At 40.6% G+C, this 16,213-nt stretch overlaps 1 protein-coding gene across 1 annotated transcript; it reads left to right on the forward strand.

Moving 5' to 3' along the window:
* The first annotated feature begins 649 nt into the window (after positions 1-649).
* Positions 650-15,480, forward strand: LOC306977589 (uncharacterized protein). The gene is made up of 14 exons (XM_079575983.1): positions 650-962; positions 1,101-1,223; positions 1,403-1,506; positions 10,186-10,247; positions 10,314-10,440; positions 10,749-10,847; positions 10,933-11,070; positions 12,827-12,889; positions 12,977-13,029; positions 13,273-13,335; positions 13,596-13,631; positions 13,709-13,753; positions 13,822-13,906; positions 13,977-15,480. Exons 1-14 carry the CDS (start codon positions 790-792, stop codon positions 14,114-14,116), a joined length of 1,311 nt encoding a protein of 436 aa, XP_079432109.1. The 5' UTR covers positions 650-789; the 3' UTR covers positions 14,117-15,480.
* The last annotated feature ends 733 nt before the right edge of the window (positions 15,481-16,213 follow it).

Consider the following 16,213-nt stretch of genomic DNA (forward strand, 5'->3'; position numbering starts at 1 on the left):
AGGTGATACGGCTTTTTATAAATGTGTCAAATGTTAAAATACTATTCAATGTTAGTGATAAAAGGAGCGAGGGTCAGAACCATCAATGAAGCCTCGATCAATCTGTGACCACGTGGAAACTGGCCAAATGAACCTGTGTGACATTGTTATTATTTATTATGCTTTAAACAGACTCCAAACTGCTTTGGCTTTGAGTATTTAAGCAACAAACTACTAAACTAAAGAAGGTAGCCTATGTGTAATCAACTTGTTTTGCTTTGATGATGATGATGATGATGATGATATGTATGAAGATTATTATATCTATGGTGAAGATAAACGTAAACATTAGGATTACCCCAAAAAAAGGCTATAATTAAAGATAGCCTTTTTTTTCCTTTTTTTTTTTTAAGAATGTTTTAAGTTTACGTCCTTTCGTAGCCCATCTCTTGGGATTTCCTTCTTTCTGCAGATCAACATCTGAAATTTCTCTCATGACTTGGGGCTACTATCCGTCTTGAATAACTTGTGATTGTGTTAGGCCTATTTTCTTTATAGAGACCAGATGCGCAACTCGTGTTTTAAGCACCTCCTCAGTCTTTGGCAAACGCTAGAAATTTCCCATTAATCTATATAGGAGCTCATATGTGGCTGTTTTTCTGCGGGGAGACACCATGACCAAGTGGTTGTCTGTGAAGTTTGCTGTGAGCGCGCGCTCGCTCTCCTCAGTCCACTTCTGGTGCTGATTTGTCAAGGAGGAGCTGAAGCAGCAAGCTTTGTTTGAGCATCGTTTGTGTCTGGCTGAGGAAGATGGTGGCGTTATCGTTCCTTTGCGCTTTGTGCGTCTGGATGACAACAGTGTGCACTTCTGTAGGAACTGGGATTATTTATCACATTCCGAGCATCACTTTGCCGCGTCCGCGCGTCAAGTCAGAGCTGACCAGCACCGGACCCCCGGGCACAGGGTCCCGTACGCAACTCAGGTGAGTGCCTGCTCCTCCGCTCAGCTGCTTACAGCCTGTAACAAACACACACATGCAATATGCAATACAAGTCATCATATCTTTCATTTACTATGATCTGCGAGAGTTTACAAGGAACAACAATATTTATCATTTCAGGAACTGGTGTCAGTACACAGTTTCCAAGACAGTGACTTGTCAAGTGCACAATGGCACTGAGACTTCTGTGCAGAGAGTGATTCAGAGCTGCAGATGGCCCGGACCCTGCTCAAAGGTGGTCAGGTAGGAAGGTGGTATTATTTGATGTTTTCTTACTACTTGTGCATAAACCTTCTGTAATCTATGTTTGGTATTTTATAGTCTACTTGTATGAAGATATGGATTCCAACACACCATTATAGCTTAAAAAACAACCTATTTTTGTCATACATGTCAAACCTTTGGTCTGTTTGTTTCTGCAGTTACAGGACAGTTATCAGACCATCCTTTAAGACGGCGTATAAGCTGGTCACTGCCCTGGAGTGGCGATGCTGTCCAGGATTTGTAGGCGAGGAGTGCAGAGAAGGTATGAGATTTTACTTTCAACTGCTTAATTTTACTTTACATTTAAGGAGCAGACGGCTTTTTCTTTTTAAATGCCCAAATAAGGCTCTTTTGTTTGTCCATTAAACAGTTAGAAAGTTAGATTGCTGTAATTTGAAACCCCAAAAGTGTGTCCTAGCTTAATTTACTCTACTGTTCACACCAAACTTGAAGTGAGTGTACCAGTGCCAAGTTTTGTCCGAGTAAACAGACGGAGCTCATTCTGGACCAGTTTACGGCTCGGTGATGGGCAGCACACTCTTCTTAGAAACCACAGGCCACAAACGATAAGCCTAGAAAACACCAAAACTTTCACCCAGGGGCCAGACACCGCAGCTAGACTGAGGCTGGATCAAGGTCCAGTAGGCGGTCAGTTTTACGCTTCGTGTCTGCAAAGCTCACCGCCACAAGCTTAAAACATGTGCAAGATGTTCTGTAAAGACATGCCTGAGGTTGCAGCATATATGTTTAAGTAAATGCATAGATTTTTAGCGCAAAGACCGCGTGTCTGGCTGGTCCAAGATTTACAGTGACGTCAATGAGATGCCTTTGCTCATAATTGCACCACCTTGTTTCATTTTGCTGAATTACCCGCTGTTGCTCTTGGACAGTGACACTTTGCTTGATGCTAAACACATATTAGAGCTAATGCAATAAACACTTACATTATTATCACGCGCGTGGAAACCATTGTGCGCCCAGCTATGGGTATTATGGAGCATAAAGATATCCTGAGGCCAATTATGCCAGAGATTATGCTTCACTTGAGACCTAAGTGGTTGCAGAAGTGTGAAGAAGTAATCGGGTTGTTTATTTAACGTTTTGTTGAAATGTGTTTTCACATTTTTGGCTTCGCTACACAGAGATAATCACCTCCATATGGAAAGAGGTTTAATGCTGTAAATAGGCATTAAAGGGTGATGTCGCTCACGTCTGACCTTACAGTGTGTGGAGGTCAGTGGGTCGCTGTTACAAACCCAGAGCACAGCCATGTTTGTGTCCCACTGGATCCAGCTGCTGCGGGCTGCCCCAACTCCGGCCAAAGGGTGTGTGTGTGTGTGTGTGTGTGTGTGTGTGTGTGTGTGTGTGTGTGTGTGTGTGTGTTCTTGTATTTACAACATTGTGAGGACCAGTTTGAGTTTTTAACCAACAGAGTGAGGACATTTTTGTAAAGTGAGGACATTTTGGGTGGTCCACACTTATTTGAAGGACTGTTTGAGGGTCAAGATGTGGTTTTAGGTCTAGGGTTAGAATTGGGTTTAGATCAGGGTTAGGATTAAGGTTAGGGGTAGGGTTAGGGGCTTAGGGTCTGGGCAATACATTATGTCTATGAATGTCCTCACCAAGATAGAATTACAATCGTGTGTGTGTGTGTGTGTGTGTGTGTGTGTGTGGGAGCATGGGCCCCATAGAGATTAATGAGCATGACTCCCCAAAACCATGTCCTTAACATTCATGACCACGTTAGGATCAGGCCGTGGCTTTTGAGGATGTGATTGTTTTACCTCATGTGCAACTTACAGAAAAACATCTTCAACTATGATGAAAGTAGTCTTAATTTATCTTTCAAGTCACAATGAAGTGGGGTTTATGGTGATGGGGGTTTGAGTTTGATGGGAATCTGGCACAGAGGCCCTCAAGGTTGCTAAAGATGTAGGGAGTTAGATGTAGCTTTTTGTAAACTGAGAACATATTTCCTCTATTTACCTCTTAAGAAAGATGTCATCATTTTTCCGAGGTAAAGTTTTAAATCTTCTGTTTTATGTAGGTCTTTGTACTTACAGGCAATGGTGACAGTGTTAATTTAGGATAACTTTGTCAAACCTTAACCCTTTAATAGTTTGCTCAACCGTTTGGTAGAGGAAACTTTATTGAATCATGTGTTCTGCCTATCTCTACCATTCTCTCAGAGTGTAATACTCAAAATATCCAGTTTATATAAGGGTTGGATTGGTTTGGACTGGTTTAGATCATGTTTGGACTGGTTTAGATCAAGTTTGGACTGGTTTAGATCAAGTTTAGACTGGTTTAGATCAAGTTTAGACTGGTTTAGATCCAGTTTGGACTGGTTTAGATCAAGTTTGGACTGGTATAGATCAAGTTTGGACTGGTTTAGATTGGTTTAGATCAAGTTTGGACTGGTATAGATCAAGTTTGGACTGGTTTAGATTGGTGTAGATCAATAGATCAAGCTTGGATTGGTTTAGATCAAGTTTGGACTGGTTAAGATCAAGTTTGGACTGGTTTAGATTCAGTTTGGACTGGTTTAGATTGGTTTAGATCAAGTTTAGACTGGTTTATACTGGTTTAGATCAGGTTTGGACCGGTTTAAAAAAATAATAATAAGAAGAATGTCTCCCAAATGGTTAGAAAATCCCTTTTTTATGGTTGTGGGGGTATAAAATGTGATGAGTGTTTTATAAACTGTTCTGATTTTTAATGGTAATGTTATGCAGCGGCTCCAGCCCCACTCAGACTGGAAAAAGCTGTATGTGTTTTCTGAAAATGCCCATATTTCTGACACTTCAGCTGTGTGTAGTCTATCATACGCTTTTCATTGCCAGTTGTGTTTGCACATTACAGCATGGAACACGTTTGGGTCTATGTTCATAATTTCCCTGCTGTTGGCCCTGCCCCGCCCTGAGCAGCTGCGGCCTTGTACCTATCAGTGCACATGATTGAATTAACAGGAATATTCTGACTTCGTTTTGGATACATAGGCTGCGCAGACAGCACTACTCAGGACATGTGGGTGAATGTGACTGAATGTATCTACCGTTAAACGATACTAGTGTGGTATCGAATGAATTGAAAAAATAAAAGTATTGAAAGCAGGTAGAGAAAAGGAATAATACATCTTTACATTCCACTTTTGATGCTGTTGGTCAGCAACATTTAAAAGGGAAAAAAGGGGGAAAACAAGTAAAAAAAAAAAAAAAATGGGGGGGTTGAAAAAAAAAAAAGTAAAAAAAAAAAAAAAGAAGAACTTGAGCAAAACACTACTGGGAAAATAGTGTTTATAATTTAAAATTATGATTGATTTTTTATTTTTTTTTACAATTTCAGGACCATTTGGGGAAGTAAACATGGGGGGAAAAGTTAAAATGAGAAAAAAAACTGGGGAAAAAATTTAGGGAAAATATATATATAAAAAAATTTAAAAAATGGGCAAAAAATTCAGATTTTTTTAACGATTTCGGGAACATTTGGGGGAAAAAACATGGAAAAAAATGTGTTAAAACATGGAAAAATACGTATTTAAATGAAGAAAAAAAAAAGAAAAAAAAAAGGGAAATTTGGACCAAACCTTAAAATTATTAATCTGTTTTATGGTTCGATATGATATAGTATCCATCCATCCATCCATCCATCCATCCATTGTCTTCCACTTACGATATAGTATAAGTGTCTAAAAAAGTATCGTTCAGGTATCTGTATCGAAAACCAAGTAGGTATTGATGTTCAGCCCTAAATGTAACTCAGGGAGGCAAGGTGGCTGAAGAGTGATTTCCACCTCACCTGTGGAAGCCCACACACTGTTTACAAGACCACACACTTATAAAGTTGTCAATCTTAAAAAACATAAAAGTTTGTATGAGATTTGCAAATTGTTACCATAAGAATTGCAATTTGGATTCAATTGTAAGTAGTTGGGCACTATTTTATGAGACAACTGCGTTTTAACAGTAGGCCTTAGGTGCATTCATCTGCTTTTTACCTTGTTTTACTGCTTCCTTTCACTTTTGATTTCTTTCTTTCCGGTAACTTAACGTCGAACATCCTTTAGATCTTTTTCCCCCCGGTAATAAAGTAAAAGCAAATCCCACATGTGCTCGTCTGGGCCCCGAGTCCAGGATATGTCTAATGTCTCAGTTACATCTCTGTTTGTGCTCAAAATGTAGGCCAGAGAATACCCCCCTGACCCGCTGGGAACTTCGGGATCTCCCTGTTCCTCTCTCAGCTCTTGATTTCTGACAGATGATTCTCTGCCAACACTCCCCGTATTCCTTCCACTGTGTGCCATTTCCCACTAGTCTTTCTGTCAGCACCTTCAAACATCTGGCACTGTAGATTTATGCAAAAGGCAGTGATGATGTGATTTTGTACTCGTCAAAAAGGTTACAAGCGACGGTCCTTGTCATGTGCAATATGTTTGCTATGGACAGGGCGACATTCTCTGCCAAATTTAAGGGTGTGCAAGTTACTGCGCTTGACATTTCTCCCATGAACGCGGTGACAGCGAGTGAGTATTGCTGTGGTTAGCCTTCCAGTGCCAAGTGCATATACATATACACGCCTTGCCCCGGCCCTTTTGATACTGATTTGAAAGTCTGTACAATTTACTGCCACTTTCATATATATTATTCAGTATTGTCTTGGAGTTGGAGGAGTTGGAGGAGTTGGCGTGTTGGGTGGAGGAACATTGTGCGTCTTTCAAAGGTGGCGCCCCAGAAAGCAAGCATGAGAAACCCCGATCTAGAGTTTATGTGTTGAGGCCTGGAAGTTTGTAACCTAATAATCCCACTAGACATAGAGCTTCAAAGAATTGGTTTTACTCTTGTGGTGGTTGTCATGCACCGCAGTAAAAGCCGGGGCTGACTCGCTGAGTGACGGAGCATGTGTGTGTGTGTGTGTGTGTGGGGGGGTCTGTACCAGCCAGTGTCTAGAGCAGCCATGGGACCAGCACAGCCAGCCATTGAAGCTTTATGAGAATGGACATGCGAGCTGATTAAATACATCATTGTTGAGTCTCGCTCGAGGAACAGACAGAAAAGTGTTGCGTTGCTGTAACCCCTGGCCTGTGCGTCATGGTTTGTCTTGTGGTTGCTGTTTTATGACAAGACGTTTTTTTTTCTCTCATTGCTATTCATTCAAAATCATAAATATTTTTCTTTTCCAGTGTGGGTCTCCACATCAAATCAGCTGCCTCCCAGTGCGTGAGCTTATGCATATTACTCTGGACAGACTGTGCTCTGTTTGGAGTAGACTTTATGTTGGATGTTGGCCTGTCACAATAATTACTACATCGACTTATCGTTCAGTTATTGACAGATAAACAGTATATTTTTGGAGTTAATATTTATTGTCATTGTTTACAGTATTTTCCCCTTTAGCATCAGCTTGGAGTCTTTTGTGGTGGTTGTAGAGAAGGTTCTGTATGTAATCTAATGGTAAAGCGGCCCATTCCTCTTCCCCCTCATCAGTGGGGTGCCAAAGTGGGGTCCGGTGCCTTCTGGGGGGCCTCAGAGGCACAACAGGGGCCCCCAAAGCATACATTTATCTGGACAACACACTATTTTAAACCAGTATTTAGCCTACTGTCATTGCTGGATGTTACTTTTTATGTCATTTTAGCTGTAAAATTATGATTCTTTTCAGTGGAGTAAATTATCATGATTTGGGGGGAGGGGGGGAGATTTTCTGATCAATAAGGGGGCCGCGATGTCCCGAACTTTGGGAATGGCTGCTCTTGATCATAAGCTTTTGATCAGGGTCATTTTCGGTACTTTTTTTTTTCCTTGTGATTTAAAAAGACAAAACTCCACCACAAATGGCTTCACACAACCACTGACTGTGAGTGAAAGAAAAGTAAAGTAAACGTTCAAGCACAACAGTATGTGATATACTTTTAGAACATGAGATTACAGGAATTTCCCATGTCTTTTAGTTATTGATATAGCACGCACTATCTAACTAAACTTGGAGTTAGTTTAGTTAGTGTTGTAGTAGTTTAGATAGTGGGTGCAGTGGCATTAGGTGTTGTTCAATATTTGCAATATTTGCCTTCCCCAAACTCAGATCAGATCAGACACAGTGAGATGTGACGCCCTTCTGTACAGATATTTGAGCCTATAGGTTTGGGTTTCTGCTGCTAATCCGGTTCAGGGAATTGAAAAATCCTCATGTGTGTCTCATGTGGGAGGTCTCTTTCTGTCTTTTGATATGACAACAAACGTATCTCATGAAAGTATGGATGCATGACTCATTACTACATATCATTGTAATTTGCATAGTATGTTTTCAACTCCCTTATTAAGTTCAGTTCTTCACCATTGTAGAGTAAAAGTAATTAAGGATCCTCAAAAGCTGTTTTCTGTCCTTTGTATTTATTTGCGGTGCCCTCAAGACAACACGTTTCTGAATTCTTCCCATGAGCTGAGCGCAATCCAAGAAAAATAACCGGGACCCGCGTTGCCATGGTGTAATTATGGGCCCAAACAGACAGTATAGCCGCGGTCCCGTTTTAAACATAAGCGCTAACACAACGGAAGTTTGGTTTTCTAGCCCAGCGTAATTAAATTCCAACACCAGAAAAAGAGATCCCGCGCACCGCTTTGTAGAATGTCACTGTTTCTTGAGGCCGGAGTGTAAATTCTGCTTGTGGTGAGTGTTCATAGTAAGTGATGCCAATTATGCCAAAAAAGAAGCTGCTGTAGTTTTGTCAAATATAATAAATGCATTAAGTCAGATATCTAAAACAATCTGAAATACTTGGTACGGTTGAGTTACTTTTTGTATAGACAAACAATGGTGGTGGTTTACTTTTTAAAATTAAATTATTTTCCAATCCATTTAAATTTGGACCAAAACTGGGGGGGGGAATGAAAATGGGCAAAATGTTGAAAATTGGTGGGAAAAAGATGGAGAAAAAATAGGAAAATTTGGGTCAAAATTGGGAGGGAAAAAAAATGGGGAAAATAAAAAGAAAATGTGATTTAAAAAAAAAAAAAAGGGAAAATTTGGGGGGAAAACGCGAAAAAAAGTGGGGAAAAATAAGAAAAACTTGTGAAAAAATTAGTTTTTTCCCTGCCCTTTCGTCATTAAAAGGAAGTTTCTTGGTTTTATTATATTAAAATTAAATCAGCGGTTAGCGCTCATGCCTCACAGCTAGAAGGTCCCGGGTTCGATTCCCACCTGGACGGGGCCTTTCTGTGTGGAGTTTGCATGTTCTCCCCGTGTCTGCATAGGTTTCCTCTGGGTACTCCGGTTTCCCCTACCACTAAAAACATGTACAACAGATTCCCCTCTGGGGCCAGGACTCCCCTGAAAAAGAGATTCTTAATCTCAGTGGGACTATCCTGGTTAAACAAAGGTCAATAAAATAAATAAATAAAATAATATAATAAAAAAATATATTGAAAAAAATCTAATAAAATCAAATGAAATTACAAAAGCCTAAGACCAACATCACATTGTTAAAAGTGAATCTTGATATTCTTATGCTTTTAAATGCACACTTATGAACATGTTTGTGGAGGGTGAAATTCCAGGGACAACCATTGCTATTTTGATTAATTTGCGACGTTGTGCTGCCACATAGTTTCCTTTATCAATCAATATACTTTTTTATTGACTGATTTTTTTTATTATAACAATCTTTCCCAGTTCCCAGTTTCATACGGTTATCTCTGGAGCAATATGAGCAATGCAGAACAGATTGCTGTCCTGTCCATGGGTGGAGTATTTTTGGAGGGATTTTTGTCTTGTTGTAAATCCCTGTTTTGCTGTGAGCGCTTTTATGTCGCACATGTTGTATCCCAAACCTCCAACAGCACTTGTGGGGTCACTGCGGGCTGAACACGAGGAATGTGTTTAGGGTTAACTTGTTGATTGTTGTTTCCGTTCGTGGCTGCTTTCCAAGATTTAATGCGAGATCTTAGAGCCATTCGGGGTGAAGAAGAAAAAAAAAACACGCCCCACAAGTTCAATATATCAATGTTTGGCTGCCCATAATTATTTTCACATAAAGAAATGAAATGGATAGTGCGCGCAAACCTCACCATCTGTCCAAGTGCAGGCCAGACCAGAGAGAGTCCTTCTTGCTGTGTAGTGTTATTTGTACATTTTATTTTTTCAAGGTATCCCTGCTATGACCGCAATGTGGGTGGGGGAACACTTTTCGGGACTGACAGCTTCATTCCACGCTCCTTATGGGCCATAGACTCCAAAGTGCAGGGCTTACATTTAGAACAAATCCATATGAAATTGGTTAGCTCAGTGTTATGGGTTGGTGCTCGTATAACGGGATCCGAAATTGCTGTCCAAACAGGAAATGTGTAGTTATCTGCGGTTGTAGTGAGCCTGGCGTGTCCGAATGAGAAAAAAAAAGTGAATGGTTTAAAGAGGGGAGTCGCTGCAATAAACTGTTCCAGGAAGTGCATCTTTGAGAATAGAAACAGACGACATTGGCAATCCTCAGACATGTTCCCTCTGCCCTCTGACCTTACATCTGCTTGGTGTTTTTGGAGCTATGGGTGTTTTTTTGTATTTTTGGTCTGAGCGGTTGTGCGTAAAAATGTGTTTGTTTGCGTTTCCAGGGTAATAACGGTTTGGGTACATGAGGGTGGATGTGCGTCTGGGCCATCGAGGCGAGCGGGCAGACTGAAAACATGCAGAGTCAGGGCTAAGGCAGGTGCACTGTGGGCTGCTCTTGTGTGTGTGTGTGAGAAGTAGAAAGGGAGTAATAATATTTATTCACCAAGTAAATGACATGATTTAAAGAGGAATTCCTAATAGATTTCAAGGTCTACGTTTGGTGGTCGTTGTTCTTGTGTATTTTGGCTTTAAACTGTACCGTGGGACTTGTTTTTGCCAGAATTTGAAAGAAAAAGCCCACATGGACCAGTAGGCTCAATCTGATCTGAAATCTGTTTTGTTACAGAGTGCCTGAACTGCACGACGTTCTCTCAGATGAACAACAGAATTGACAGCATTGAATCAAAGGTGATGTGTTTCTAATGTGTATTACAATGTAAGAAGGCTCAGACTAACTGTATGTTTTGTTTCTAGATAAAAATTTTAGAGGATGGTCTTCCATTACGATCGACAGTGGGCAGTTTACCCCAGGGGTCTGCAGACAACGAAGTGGATGCACTTTCCCCCACTCCCATGGCCCCACCGTCCTACCTGCCCTCTGGTAACCACAATACAATTAGCTAAAGCAACTAGCAATTAGCCACATTACGTTTGCCAAAGTAGCTAGTGTGCATATATGTAGTATATACACATATACAGTATAACATATCCAGTATATAGTATATACACATATACAGTATAGTATATACACATGTATAGTATATAGTATATACACATATACAGCATAGTATATACACATATGCTCACATTAAAGGTATGTGGACACTTGCTACTTTGCTACAAAAATACAATATAACACAATAAAATAGACTCAAAACCAGGAAATGAACACATTTAAATGTTTATCAGTCAGCAGTGGACCCCCTGGACCAATGGGCCCACCGGGACCTGCTGGGTCTGTTGGACCTCCTGGCCCTGCAGGAAGATCCGGCCTCCCTGGAGTCATTGGTCAGAAATTGTATTATTTTTGACTTATGTATGTGCAGTATTTATGAAATGACAATAAACAAAACAAATGTCTGTTTCTTATTAGGACCAAGGGGGGACAGAGGCCTCCCTGGGGAGAAGGGTGTTCAAGGACCTGCAGGTCTTCCTGGCCCTCCTGGTCCACCAGGGCCTGGCTTCTTACCCATTCAAACCAGAGGTGATGTTTTTCAAGTGAACACTCAGAGTAAGTCAACATCTTGTTCCAATTTGAACAATAGCATTAACTTTGATTTATTAAGTAAATTCCAGTTCTTCTTTGAGATGGGAAAAATCGGAATGAACAGAAACAAGTAAAAGGCTATAATATATATATATTGAGATTTTGAGATCTACTCTCCAAACACTGCTCTTTAGGTATCGCTGGCTCTCTCCTCAGGCTTATTTCAACAAAAAAACATCTCATCTCTAAGTCATTGCTATGAGGATAAAGTATATTTTTCTTCTCAAAAACTTTAAAATATGCTTGGATGATGCTTGGAGGCTGACAATATTTGACATGTGCCGAAATTGAACAGACAGACCAGAACCGTGCCTGTTGCCCTGAGTTTTGTTCGTCTTGTCGGTTTGTGGTCAAAGTTTTCAGGCAAAGAACTGCTTTAGATTGGGCCTTAATTGTTTCCTTGTGCTTTGCTGCTGCGCAGCCACTGTTTACAGTGACCTTTGTTAGCAGAGCCGGCTACATCCAAAATGCTGAACGTAAGGAAACAAAAAAAAAAAACATGTTTTTAATACAAGTCCTTCTGAGGTAAATATGAATGTCAGATTGCCTGGGGTAATTGAAATCACACCGGATCAAAGAACTACATTGTTTGTCCTTTCCTAGTTCTAAGGTTTATGAATCACAGATGTTAAGTCTTGGTTATTTTCCTCCATATGGTGATTGGCCACAGGGAGGCAGCAGAGGACAACACACCCCTGAGTTTGGAGGCCCTCTGGCTCTCATTACATTTTGGCTGGGGCTGCCTGAGCCGGTCCTGTGTCTGCGGTTCTGAACTATGCAGATTTGGGTCTGTGGGAGCATGTTAGATGGAGGGGGGCACTGGCTGTAAATCAGGCCTAATTTGTTAGCTGTCAGCGCAACAGTCTACATTTTGGGGAACAGGCCACGGCTCTTAGCCAATATCTGGGCCGGCTAGAAACAAGGGAGGAGATAGTCTGCCACTCATGTGGAGTTTCTTGGGGAGGCCGCCAGGCGCAGGGAGAATGTAACATTAGAAAATTAGTTCCAGAGGGAAATCTGCTGCTTCTGAACCATTTCTGTGGAGCCGTGCCATAATGTAACAGCACAGTCTGAACACAAGGGAAGAATCTGAACATGTGTTCAAGTGGTGAGAAAGTGGAGTGTGTGGCACAGATTCAAACAAAACTTATATTCATAAGATGACTCTTAAATGTCTGACAAGACTTCCTCTTTGTGTATCCATTTACTGTGGGTATAGATCAATGCCAAGTGTGTCCTGCTCCATTTAGACAGAGCAGCTGCTTCTGCCCATCACTGTCACATTAGTCGGATCCTGCTCTAATGCTGAAACTGTATCCTCACTGTTGACCGACCTGATGTCTTCACTTCAGTGCTGTGGTTTTACTCCTGCAGCATGTTTAGGGCTGTACAATAACCGGCCCAACAACAATAAACATGTTCAAACTCTTGGAGCTGCATTGTTCTATTCAAACCTAATTTAGACATCACCTTGCAGTTAATACTCAATGTGTTTAGTTTTAAGCTGTTCTTTGAAATCCCGAGGAAAATCTCATTGCCATGAAGTTTTTGGTATCTCGTGGAACTGTCTTATTGGGCTGTACCAAAGTTAGAACAGTAACTGATAATGGACACAACATGGCAAAACATTGACAAAATTAATTGTGCATATGTTTTGGGGGGTTGCCCCAAAAGGTTTCTTGAAAATATTTTTTATCCAAGTCCCTCTTTGTGTCCCCAGCTGCCGCACCTCCTCAGGTGATCGTAGGTCCTCCTGGTCCAGTTGGTCCAGTTGGCCCTGCAGGTACATAACACATAAATGTTAAAGTTTCATTTGGTTAAACAGCTTCAAATGTTTCAATTATTGTTGTTTGTTATTTCAATGTTCCAGGCCCTGCAGGCCCCAGAGGACCTGAGGGGATCCCAGGGATTCCTGGTCAAGACGTTAGTATCTTTACTGTAGGCCAATAACGATGGGGGCATGGTAGACATGATGGATGGACGGACGGATGGATGTAGATAGATAGATAGATAGATAGATAGATAGATAGATAGATAGATAGATAGATAGATAGATAGATAGATAGATAGATAGATAGATAGATAGATAGATAGATAGATAGATAGATAGATAGATAGACACAACACACCTATAAACAACACATTATCCTCTTTTTCTCACTTTAGGGGAAAACAGGCCCTCAAGGCCTCACCGGGGCTTATGGACCTAAGGGAGATCGAGGAGAAATGGTAAGACTGATTTTAAATATTTTCCCATAAAGGATCATTGCTCATTTGAAGACATGAAAGGTTAAGATGCTGCTCTTCAAAGAGTCACTCTTGACTGATCGTGCTCTCTGTTGCCAGAGTTCAGGGCTCTTATCGCAGTGGGATCCCCTCAGCTCTGGGCCACAGCCTTTTAACCTGATCCTCTCCCTCTCCAGAAGGATTGGGGATGAAAAAAGGCCCCAAAACATACACGTGCTGAAGTCCTTTTTTTGTTTTGACAGGGGGCTCCGGGTGTGTCTGGCGAGAAGGGCCTACCTGTAAGTACTGTATAAGTTCATTGTGTGGCACTGCATGCACAGACTCCGACTTAGTCAAAACAAACCTGTTTGAACAGGGGCCACCTGGGACAAAAGGTGAACCAGGAGAGGCTTTGAATGAGGTAATTTCTTATTTTACACTTGTAATACCTCTTGAATTTAAACGATTCCTAAAGAGCGTGTTGTTTAGAGTGAAGCTGTGCGGCAGCTCAGAGAAGCTCTGAAAATCCTGGCGGAGAGAGTTCTCATTCTGGAGCACATGATTGGCATTCACGGTGAGAAGAAGACACAATTATGAAACTTTAAATGCCTACACAAAGTATAACGTTGTTGTTTTTTTGGCAGAGAACTCTGAAGGATCTGGTTTTGGCAGTGTCTCCGACCCTTTGTCTTTACCCACCATTAAGGTTAAGCGTCTGCCACCTGTTCAAAAGCCTCACCAAACTCGAGTCCTGAGTGAGAGACTGAGGCGAACACCACTTTAAGAATAGGCTATTCCATGTATTTATAGTACGTACTTTGTTGAAGTGTTGCAAATTATCTTGTCAGGGCAACCCATTTAAATGTGGGTGATGCGTAATATATTGTTTACTGTTTTTTACGTTTTAGGATTTATTGACCTAACCTATGATCTTTGTCTTTGCAAATCTTTGTTTTCCTTAAAACGCCTGTTGTAAATTATGGTATTGTTTAAGTATAATCTATAGTGTTGCAATTATACAGTTCTGAACTATTTTAGGGTTTTGTGTGACTTTCTGTCTTCAGATAAAAGGCTGCTTGCAAAACACTTCACTTTTGTTTAGCTCATGTGCTACAGCCGTCACAATGTTGTCCCAAGAGCTGGCCTCGAGACCCTGTGTTTAGTGCTTTGGGCCATTCTTGGACCAATGCGGAGGCTCATCTCATATCGGCCGTGTCTATTGTTTATGTGCCTTGTTAGAGTGATGAGAATATAACAGTCTGCCGGAGAGATCTGCTTAAAAGAAGTTGGATGAAAAACGGAAATGCTCTTGACTGGTGTAACTCAGCCATTTTCTGGGCCTTTAAACCAATACAGTGTTGATGAGTCTTTGAGAGATTTTCAAGTTTAGTTCTTGTGACTGTGTAATAGACAGTTTTCATGTGACATTCCTGAAGGTCAAAGCACATGGTATCTGGCAGGGAATGTTCCTGCACCGTCTGAAGCACTGTTCCTTAAGTGAAGACTGGGCTTTTGTTTTCAAGTACATCAAGTGAACTGCTCTTAAAAATATACACGAAATTCACAGGCTAACGGTGTTATAGTCATACTCGCATGGTATGTTGAAACAAAGGAACATGACAAAGCCTTACACGGATTCACACACAAAATGAACTGTAAGCTATAACTGATGTTTACAGTGTGTTGTCGTGGTTACTGACCTTCAAGAGATGTCAATGAAAGTGTAAAACAGACTTGTGACTCTTTGTGGACTTATGATGATGTGCAAGGTTTAGACAGTTGGAAAAACCTCCGTTGACTAAGTACTTTAATAAATATCGGCTGCTCTTCAGGTTTTTTTCCCTTGCTTGTTTTGCGGTTTTGTTGATTTTGTACACTGATGTGCCTTTCTTTGTTCATTGCTTCACTTATTAATAACCTACAACTTTTGTGCTGTGCTGTCTACATCAATGTTGTTAATGTCTATCTGGGAAACATAATGAGGTCAGGACTGCAGTGAGAAAAAGCAGTCACACAGGCCTAATTAATTCCACTGCATGTTTCATTATCCTTCGTTATCATGTTCAAGTCACTTTGTTGTTCTTGCTTTTGTATCATGTTGTACCCGCAAGATTGTTAAGTGTTGATTATTGAAGTAAGATTAAAGTACGCGACAACAAAGAGGTTAATTTTGTTGTGTTGCCACTTTGTTGAATATAATTACATTCGCATGCAGCTCAACGCGTGTCTGAGCCTCAGTATACACACGGAGAACTCCACCCTGCTTATCATTCTCGCTTTTGTGTTTGCTTTTCCCAGGTCTTTGACTTGTTTAAGGGCGATCGCATTTCACTCTTTTGTTGTGAGGAGTACAATTGCCATCCAGAGTTGTGAGGTGGCAAATGTTCCCAAAGCTTAGCCAGTCACTTTACTTTGATACAGTACTTGCAGAGGTATAGTGAGTATTCTGTTACAGGCGGGAAAAATAGACAAAGTGCTCAGGAAGTCATTGATAGAATTAGTTATTGGGGGAAGGTGCTCTTAAGACTCAAAAGAAAAACAAAATATCACATCATAATTCTATATTTACATTTAAAAAGCCTTCATTGTGCTGGGCTGATGAGTGTTAAAATCTTTAAAACACATGGCTGGTTTCTAAAGTACACGATTTTTTACTTATTACCAAAGCACTATTATGTTGAAGTATTTGTACTCTTATATCTATTCTTTATACTGTGAGCAAATAAGTGGCAAATGATCATTTTGATGCAGATTGTGTGTTCTTCATAATCATTTTTTTCTGGTATTTTCTTTTGATGCATCAAGATTTTTACATTAGCTTATGTTCTCATAATTTATGTCGCTACTGGAACATTAATCAGACATTTTTTTTTTTTTTTTT

This window comes from Gobius niger (assembly GCF_951799975.1).
Source record: "Gobius niger genome assembly, chromosome: 1".
Classification (NCBI taxonomy): Eukaryota; Metazoa; Chordata; class Actinopteri; order Gobiiformes; family Gobiidae; genus Gobius; species Gobius niger.

What these genes read in the sequence shown, in the direction of transcription:
- LOC306977589 (XM_079575983.1), top strand. Translation starts at nt 790, where the DNA reads ATGGTGGCGTTATCGTTCCTTTGCGCTTTGTGCGTCTGGATGACAACA. An exon ending in GGGTCCCGTACGCAACTCAG is followed by an intron (nt 963 to 1,100) that starts GTGAGTGCCTGC and finishes TTATCATTTCAG; the next exon opens with GAACTGGTGTCAGTACACAG. An exon ending in CAGGAGAGGCTTTGAATGAG is followed by an intron (nt 13,754 to 13,821) that starts GTAATTTCTTAT and finishes CGTGTTGTTTAG; the next exon opens with AGTGAAGCTGTGCGGCAGCT.